The sequence below is a fragment of the Helianthus annuus genome, chromosome 16 (assembly GCF_002127325.2).
Source record: "Helianthus annuus cultivar XRQ/B chromosome 16, HanXRQr2.0-SUNRISE, whole genome shotgun sequence".
Lineage (NCBI taxonomy): Eukaryota > Viridiplantae > Streptophyta > Magnoliopsida > Asterales > Asteraceae > Helianthus > Helianthus annuus.
Genome location: NC_035448.2, coordinates 195,808,419 through 195,818,403, shown reverse-complemented (window position 1 = coordinate 195,818,403; position 9,985 = coordinate 195,808,419). Strand labels below are relative to the sequence as shown.

General features: G+C 38.2%; 1 protein-coding gene across 1 annotated transcript; it reads right to left on the bottom strand.

The window, feature by feature from the left end:
- Positions 1-9,347: 9,347 nt before the first annotated feature.
- Positions 9,348-9,740, bottom strand: LOC110920314 (uncharacterized mitochondrial protein AtMg01250-like). The gene has a single exon (XM_022164532.1). The coding sequence runs from the start codon at positions 9,738-9,740 to the stop codon at positions 9,348-9,350; it is 393 nt and encodes a 130-aa protein (XP_022020224.1).
- Between the last annotated feature and the right edge of the window lie 245 nt (positions 9,741-9,985).

Genomic DNA, 9,985 nt, shown 5'->3' with positions numbered 1-9,985 from the left:
ACAAAGTCAAAATGGTAAATGCTTTCTTGTTTTATTCATTACCTAAACATCTTGTGTTGCAATTGGTGGGTTACACTGGCCACACGTGTATGGGATGCTTTGAAGACAAGGCTTCTGGAATTCTTGGGGTGGATTGAGTTAGTATAACTTGACTTCAAACCTTGAGGATGGAGCTTTGAAATCTTCAAATGAAGAAGGTGATTATGTTGATACATTCATAGGAAAACTAAATTCTTAGGCGTCACAGGCAAAAACCCTTGGAACCACTTTTGAAGAGGGATAACCAGTGAGAAAACTATAGGGTTCAATGTCTAGATCGTTCATTCAAATAGTGACATCAATTAAGCAGTGCTTTGAGTTGGATACTATGAGATTCGAAGATGTTATAGGGAGATTGGAGGCCTACAAAGAGTGTGTCAAGGAACCTGATAGGGGGGGGGTCCACATGGTAAGTTGTTATTTTGAAAAGATGATCGGAAAGAAAAGGGTGGCGGGAAAGAAAAGGGAAATGACTTGTTTTATGAACATAGTGGTTGAGGTGGCCAAGGAAATTTGAACCGTGAAGACCAAGGACGTGGTCGTCATGGAGGTCCCGGTGTTGACCAAGGGAGGGACAAACAATTCCAACAAAGTAGATGTGAAAGGGAGTGAGACAAAAGTCGTGTATGGTGTTTCAAGTGTAACGAGCTTGGGCATAATGTGATGGAGTGTCCAAAGTGGGAGCAAAAAGAAGAAGTCCAACTTTGTTTTGAATGTTGATGTTACCAAGAAAGATTAGGAGGGGTTGATTGTTGGACTAATCTTGTCAAAGTCTTAATAGTTTCAGAGAGTTTTTTTTGTTTTTTTTTTTGAAAGGTAAACTTCATTAAAACGACAACGCCGACCCAAGCCACGCCGACAAAAACTACGTACAGAAAATTACATATTCACAAAGGAAACCCATTCGTTCCAATCTATCCCTTTATACTTGGATATAGTGGAAAACCAAAGGAAACTTAAAGCCTTAATCTCACTAATTATACCTTCAATTTTAACCGTGGAATTCGAAAATTTAAAGTTATTCCTCACTCGCCAAAGGCTCCAACACGCTATCATAATAATGCCGTGGACCGCTTTTATCTTCTTGTCCGAAACCTTGAGATCTTTGTGAATGGAAAGGAGGTCTTTAAGAGAAAATGCAATGATGTTAGGAATATTGCACCATGAACATAAACCATTCCAAACCGTCGATGCAACGAAACACGCCACGAAGACATGATCAGCTATTTCTTCCTCCGAATTACATAATGGGCACGCAGGATCGCCGATATCTATACTCCGTTTCATAAGAGCCATAGCCGTAGGAACCCTATTGTTGGTGCACTACATCTGTCGACTTCGTCTTCTATCGAGTCTAAGTCACAGATTGATAGATCAGGGCACGTTTTACGAGAAAACTGGAAAATGTATGTGTTTTAGATGAAGGTTTCGCTCTTAGGGACATAGGAGGTTTCTCTTATTTGTACCTGATAGTTTCGCTTATTTGTACATGTAAGGTTTCGCTCATATGGACATGTGTCCTTGGAGCGAAACCATCAACCCTATATAAAGGGTCATTGGAGCGAAACCAGGTATCAGTCTCTTGTAACTCATACCGAAGTGCTGCCGGTTTGAGATTTGGATGTAAACTGTCATATATCAATACAAAGAGGTGTTTAAAGTGATTTGCTAGCTGTTTCTAAGTCAGATACTTGTTTTCCGCACCTGTATCTGATCAAAACTCCTCTGAACGACTCGTTCGGGTCGAGACACGATCCTACAAGTGGTATCAGAGCTTTAGGAGGAGGAGTTCTGCAGAGAATAGCTGGAATTTATCGAGATTTCTTACTTCTACACCTTCTTTCATCTGTTAAGGAAATTTTATCGGTCAAATTTCGTTCAAAATTTCATAGATTGTGTGTTTTTGAACATAGACAAATCCCTGAGAATTTGGTGTTAAAATTCGAATTAAAAATGGACTAAAACTGGTTCTGAATAGGTTTCGCTCTTACGGACACCAAGAGGTTTCGCTTTGTGACCATACTAGTTTCGCTCATAGCATCAAAAAATCAGGGGTTTCGCTTATTCAGACCATCATATTTCGCTCTTGTGTCACCATATCAGAAGGTTTCGCTCATCTGTCCATAAGGTTTCGCTCAAGTGTTACAACATCAGTTTCGCTCTTTTGAACATCCAGTAGTTTCGTTTTTTTGAACACATAGTGGTTTCGCTTTTGTGAACTCAAGGTTTCGCATTTAAGGACTGTTGTGTAAATTGTTAAAATTTGAAAAATGGACGAGGAATTTTACAACGCATTCGCTACTCCAGTTACCCCGATCACTATTGCTCAAACCACAATGCTCGAAAACGAAACGGGAACAATGCAAAAACCGCCCAAACTATTGAATATTGAAGAATATAAAGGATGGGAAGGTCGTTTCGAGAACTGGGTACAAGCGAATTACCTAGATGCATGGGAGTGTGTGGAAACAAAGTATGTGAGACCGTTAAATGATGATGAAGAGGAAGTTGCGATAAAAGACATGAGTGCCGATGACAAGAAGAAATATAAAAATGAGAAAATGATGTTAAGTCTGCTACAACAAGCTGTGAAAGAGGATATTATGGTGTTATTGCAACGCAACGGGAGTTCATATTCTATCTGGAAAGCATTACGTTCAAAGTTTGTTGGAAGTCAGGAGATGGTAAAAAACAAGAAGTCACTTTTGAAAAAGGAGTTTGATTTGTTTAGAGGATTGAAGAACGAGAGTACAAAACAGATCATTGAAAGATATTGCAACTTGTTAGTGAACATGAAGAGGTTAAGCATCAACAAAGACAATGAAGAATTAATTGAAAAGCTTGCTGATTCTTTACCACATGAAACTTGGGGAACATATTTGATGATGCTCAGGAACAAAAAGGGTTTTAGCACGTTAACCTTGAGCAAATTCATTGAAAAGTTGGAAGCTCAGGAAATGGAACAAAGAAAGATTGTACGGATGAAAGATTTCGATGGTGAACATGATATTGGGTTGTATTACAAAGCAGGGGTGAATGAGAAGTCTACAAATCTATCTCCAAAAATAGAAACTGCTTACAATACCAAGAATTCTTCTGGAAGTTCATCATCAGGATCAAACAGTAAAACAAGTTTCACACCATTTCCGTCTTTTGAGCCAAATATTTCAGCAACAAAAAATGGGAGAAAACTTCAGTGCAATATTGTTTTAAATCTTGAAAATGATCAAGATTATTCTGCGGAAGTTGCTAAAAACCAAATGTCTTTATTAGGAATGGTTTTAGAATCTTATAGTTGTTTTGTTGCAGGTCGTATCGGGAATCCAATGCTAACAAAGGAAGACTACGACCAGATAGATGCTGAAGAGATGGAGCTGATGGACATAAAATGGTGTTTGGCCAGTGTGTTAAGGAGAGCTGAGAAATTCAAGCAGATCACGGGGAGAGATGATCTTCGTGAGGCTAATGTTTCTACTTTAGGTTTTGACAAATCTAAAGTTACTTGTTTTCGTTGCAGGGAGAAAGGTCACTTCAAGAGGGAGTGCACCAATCGCGAAGCAAGTGGAGCTCAGAATCCTTTCAACAACAACAACGACTACTACCGAAAAGCCATTTATCATCAAGTTGCTCAACAACCATCTCAACAGCATCAACATCAAGCACAAACTGCACATGGAAGACCCATAATTGAAGATTCTGGAAAAAGAGCTTGTGTGGTTAATCAAGATTGTTTGAAGAGAAGTAATGGTAGTGCCTTGGTAATTGATCAAGATGATGAAAAGTTGCCCGAGGGTTTTAGCTGGAAAAATTTTTCTTTTGATAACTATATTCCTGATCAAGCTACAGCTTACACTGCTTTTGTTGCCAAAGTTGAAGAAGAAAGTGATGATGATACTGAGTATTATGCCAGACAAATGGAGAAACATCTGAAGATGATGGCAGAAAGCGATAGTGAGGATGAGAAGGCAAAGAAGAAGGTAAAAACACCGGTTAGCAGCGATGATGAAACAGTACCGGTAGTGAGAAGAAAAGTGAAAGAAACTCCAAAGTTTGAGATTAGTGAAGAAGCCATTGCAAAGAAAAGTCCAATAACTTGTGAAAATTGTGAAGCTGTAAAGAAACAAAACAGTTCATTGATCCACAACATGAACAGATTGAAAGAATCATATGATGTGTTGAACAGGGCAATGAATATGTACAACGACACAAGTGAAGAGCAGGCTACAGCAATGAAAACACTTCAAGGAGCTTTCATGGTCAAGCAAAAAGTTGTAAACAACTATATTGAGAAGTGTGCTGATCTCGAACAGAAACTTGAACTTCAGAGAATTGAAACTGAAAGAGTTAATCGTTTATTGAAAAGTTACTCATGTTCGTCTTATGTCATTGACAGGATTTATCCGATGGCTGAAAGCTTGAAGGCATTTGAGGACAATGAAGTAACTGAAGAAAAGAATATTTCAGAAGAAAAGATAGAAGAAAAGACTCCAATAAAAAAGACTAAAAAGAAGAAAGACACTGAAAAGACGCCATTTGGTAAGAAACAAGGTGTTAGTTACAACAAGTGTCCACCCCCTCTGGAAAATGGATATTTGGCTAGAAATCCAAATGATGAAAGAGTCAAAAAGGCAACAAATTTACAGTGGGAGTCAGAGTCGTCAGTAAACTTGCCAGATAGTATTGATGTCGTGTTTACATCGTCTGACACTGATCAACAGTCTCAATTGATGAAAAAAGTCGTGGATCATGTGTTAGAAAACGATGAGATAGAGGAGTCAAAGTCGGAGTTCGCGTCAGAGTCAAAGTCTGAGTCAAGCACTCCATGTCAAACAGAAAAACAGGATAAATTAGTTTATGATAGAAAATTTTTGTTATCAAAATCTAATTTGGATGATGGATTGTTTAAAGTTGCTTACACTTTGAATGATTCTGACAAATTATATTCTGATAAGGAATTTCCAATAAGAGGTGTCAAAACTGAATTGATAAACAAAGTTTTCAAACTCACAAAAATTAATATTTCTGAAATAAAAGACTTATGTCTTAATGAAAAACATACACCTTACACCCCAAGAGTACAACAAAGATTAAATAAGAAAAAGAGTTAAAATTCTGGTTCAGGTTTTCAAAAGAAATCTAACCATAACGGTAATTTCAAAAAGAAAGGTCTTGGTTTTACTCCTACAGAAAAACAGAAAAATGAAAAATATGTTCGTGATTTTAAATCAAAAATGACATTTGTTTCAGGAACTTCATCTGAAGAAGAAAAGAAAGATTTTTGGAGGCAGTCAAACAATGAGTTCATTGCAAAGAAGCAAGATGAGTTGAAAAAGATGGCTGAGCAGAAGAAAGATACGAGAACCTGTTTCCAATGCAACACTGTTAGACATATTGCCAGAGATTGTTCTAAGGCAATACAATCAAAACAGGGAGTATCTCGCAAACTCAAAAAGAAAATGGTTGAGTTTGAACCACCAATTGATAGAGCAAAATTGTTTAAAAATTCTACATTTGAAATTGGTGAATGTTCAAACAAGTTTTACAAGAAAAGAGCTAAATCTGACAACCAGAAATGGGTTGTTAAGAAAGTTGGTGAAAGCTCTAGCGATGATTCTGATAGGTCAAAATCAGAGGAGCTATCTTCTGGCGATGAATTTGACTCCATAAAGTCAGATGAGCCACGGGTTGTATCAAAAGGTGAAGCTGGTTTGAAAATTGAAGAATCAGTTCCGATAGTGAATGATGAGGATTTTCCATCACTTCGGGCTGAAAACTATAAAAAGAAAATTGGTAAAGTTGAAATTTCTAACCAATTTTATAATGACAAGTAGGAGTTTGATGCTGATAACGTCTTTAACCCCAAGGTTAAACATATCTTTGGAAAGATGATTGATCGAAAAGTCAAAGGGGTTAAAGAATTTTATGAAAAAAGGAGGAAAGGTAAGAAACCGAGTGATGGTGACTCGGTAAAACTCAAGGCTGGTCAGGCTTGGGTGGATATTTTCTTCGACTAAAAACCTGACGTGCCGGAGCTCCCAAGTTGGTAAGAGAGGAGCAGGTATCGGCATCTTTCTTGAAAAATTGGCTACAGTAATGTCAATCATACAAACGGTACAGAGGTTTGTTTGTGTCTGTTTACAAGAAGTTTGAAGATTTGATTGTGCATACTTGCATATGGTAAATCAAGGACATTAATTTGTACTTGCATTTTCCTACAACTGGTTGGAAGACAATATGATGAACCACATCCCCGAACTTGTTATTGATAAACCTACAAGTGATAAAATCAACCAAACTTATTTTCCGGAAAAACCATTTTGATTAAAACAAACTTAAGTGTTTTGAGATCTACATGGGAAAATAGTTTGGTGATAGGGGGAGTTCTGATTGTTTATGCCGAAAGAATGGCGATTTGATGTGATTTGATATTGGTTGTCAAGTGTTGTACAGTTTGTTTTACATTTCATGTTTTCAAGTGGGGGAGTAGAAAATTTCAGAAAATCCAAAAACATTAGAAAATTTGAAAAAGCCAAAAACATGATAAAATCTAAAATGAGTTTTGTTGTGAAAAGAGGAAATGATAGTACATCAGTGGACTGTCACAACATGCTAAAGAAATGTATAGATAAAATGTGATAAACAATCTTACTGTGGATGTGTCAGTAGGTTTTACACATTTAGTAGATTGTGACGAGATATAAACTTAAAATATCAAACTTGCTTATTCTGTGGGTTAACAAAACTGCTTGGATATATAGGCAACCCCTGAAATCTTGTTTGAAAGGTCCCTTATTCTGAGATACTAGGTCTTTATGCTCAGTGATATCTGCGGTATTATCCCGGGACTTCTGCTGTATGGAAGTACTGACCTAGTCCCCGGATAATGCTTTCTGCATATGCTTGAAACATAGCATCGCCCTCAGCAAGCTGATGAAACAATAAAATTGATAGTCGCTGCTGTTGTAATAAAAGATCCTCTAAAGGGGACACACCGAAAGTCGAAGCCGTCATCTCTTTGCGTATACGGAAGTATCGACCTGAGCTCTCACGGCCCTCGCACATAACCCCTTTACAGATATCATCTGTGGTATACTCACCTGTAAGACTGAATATTGGGATCTGGATACGGGAGTATATTCAAGTAGTGGGACATACGGATAAGTTTAAGTGCTTAAAACATTAATATCGTATCTCGGATCATTTGAACTTTGTGTGAAAATTTAAGTGGATCAATATACTGACAATCTAGGTGAATTGTTTAGAACTTAAAATGAAATGAAGCTTAACGGTGTTGGTGATATGTCTCAAAACTGATATGATTATCTTACACAAACTCACAAAAATATTATCTGTATATAGTTTATTTCTGCATTTACTTTCTTACAGAAAATCCAAAAAGATTTTCGGTGTGTTTTAGCTTAAATTTTGAAAAATTCAAAAAGATTTTTCGACGACTGATATTGAAAAGCTGATTTTCAAAGTTCCAAGTGCTAAACATGATGAACAAATGGTTTGGGAGAGCATGTTGTTTTGATAAGAAAAACTATATTGTTGTAAGTGGTTCATCAGAAACAATTTGATATATTTGTTTGTGATTGTTTTAAATGGTGTTTATATGCTTAAATGTTTATCATAAAACTTATGTTTGTGGTAGAGTTTTATGCAGGATAAGTCAACATTTGAGGGGGAGTACATGTTGATGATGATGGATTTAAAAAGATGTCAACATCTAAGAGAAGAAGTTTGTAGATGTTAAAAGAGAGAGAGAGAGAGAGAGAGAGAAAAGCCCAGAGACTGATCAAGACTGAAGAAATGAAGACACAGTTTTTGTCGTGACTCGATAATCGACTCGTCAACATCTGAGGGGGAGTTTGTTGGTGCACTACATCTGTCGACTTCGTCTTCTATCGAGTCTAAGTCATAGATTGATAGATCAGGGCACGTTTTACGAGAAAACTGGAAAATGTATGTGTTTTAGATGAAGGTTTCGCTCTTAGGGACATAGGAGGTTTCGCTTATTTGTACCTGATAGTTTCGCTTATTTGTACATGTAAGGTTTCACTCATATGGACATGTGTCCTTGGAGCGAAACCATCAACCCTATATAAAGGGTCATTGGAGCGAAACCAGGTATCGGTCTCTTGTAACTCATACCGAAGTGCTGCCAGTTTGAGATTTGGATGTAAACTGTCATATATCAATACAAAGAGGTGTTTAAAGTGATTTGCTAGCTGTTTCTAAGTCAGATACTTGTTTTCCGCACCTATATCTGATCAAAACTCCTCTGAACGACTCGTTCGGGTCGAGACACGATCCTACACCTATCCATTTCCATCCTCCAAGCGTGGATATTAATTTTCGCAAGGATCCAATTACACCAATCTAAAACAAAGCCGGTATCCAGCTGGAGATCCTCTTTCAACAGATTTTTAATCGTTTTGACAGTTAATATACCATCCGAAACCGAACTCCACCTCCACTTATCCTTTTCTGACGTGATCCGAATGCCACTAATCGCTGCAACCAGCTGGTCGATAGAAGCCTGCAGCCCAGCCGCAGCTGTGTCCGAGGTCCAGCTCCACCTTATGTCGTCCAAACCTCCGTGTGAGTTTAGCCTGTCAGCCACTCTGCACTTCTTGTCGACTTCCAACCTAAAAAGATCCGGGAACACACATTTGAGGGGTTCGTTGAGCAGCCATGTAGCAAGCCAAAAAGCAATTTCTTTGCCATCACCAACCGAACCAACAAGATAGTTCCTTAAAGGTTTTCCACCTGCCTTAGTATTGATGAAGTTTTTTGCAATGTTGTTCCATACCCCACTTAGCGATTTTTTGAACGAAATACATTCCCACCCCACCCTACTTGAATGCAAGGCCTCTATAACTTCTTTCCAAATACAATTCCTCTCCGTTTTAAACCTCCAACCCCACTTGGATAAAAGCGACGTATTAACAAGTTGGAGTTTAGACAAACCCAATACTCCACATTCTTTTGGACGAGTAACCTTATCCCAAGCAACCCAACGAAGTTTTCTCTCCTCAACGGAGCCGCCCCACAAGAATTTCTTTATTATGGATTCAAGGTCGTTGATAACTTTCTTAGGCGCTTTATAAAGAGAGAAGTAGTATGAAGGAAGACTTTCAAGGACTGATTTGATTAACACCACCCTTCCCTCGATCGAAAGGAGATGCGACTTCCATTGCGCAAGCCTACTATGAAAAATGTCCATAACCGGTTGCCAACTGCTAACCCGATTCATGTTGGCTCCAACTACTAAGCCAAGATACTTGAACGGAGGGCACTCCGGTTTACATCCCACCACCTTGGCCATCTCCCCCAATTTCTGCCGTCCCCACTCCTATACCATAAAGGTTTGACTTCTCAATGTTAATTTTGAGGCCCGAGCATATATGGAAACAACGGATATTAACAACTTCGTTTCTTGACCATTCACCCATCATGATAGCATCATCCGAATACAAGAGATGCGAAATATTCGAACCATTGCTAGGAGTATCAATTCCTTTAATAATACCCGCCTCCTTGGCATTATCTATCATGCACGACAAGGCCTCCATGACAACCAAGAAAAGAAACGGAGACAAAGGATCCCCTTGCCTCGTTCCTTTTTCACACTTGAAAGTATACGTGGGTGACCCGTTAACCAACACAGATGAGTCGGCCGACTTCAGAATCCCCATAATCCAATTACACCATTTAACGTGAAAACCCATTTGCTGGAGAATGCTAATGACAAAATTCCAATTAACGTTATCATATGCTTTCTCAAAATCTATTTTAAGAAAAAAAGGCCTTTGTTTTCTTCTTTTTGATCCAAGAAATGAGCTCGTTGACAATAAGAGGACCATCCAGAATGAATCTTCCCTTAAGAAAAGCCGATTGTGAAACTGAAATAACGCCACCCAAAACCACCCTCAAGCGGTTA

Bases quoted from the DNA above. Each gene is read 5' to 3' on its own strand.
- LOC110920314 (XM_022164532.1), bottom strand. From the start codon at position 9,740: ATGGGGATTCTGAAGTCGGCCGACTCATCTGTGTTGGTTAACGGGTCA.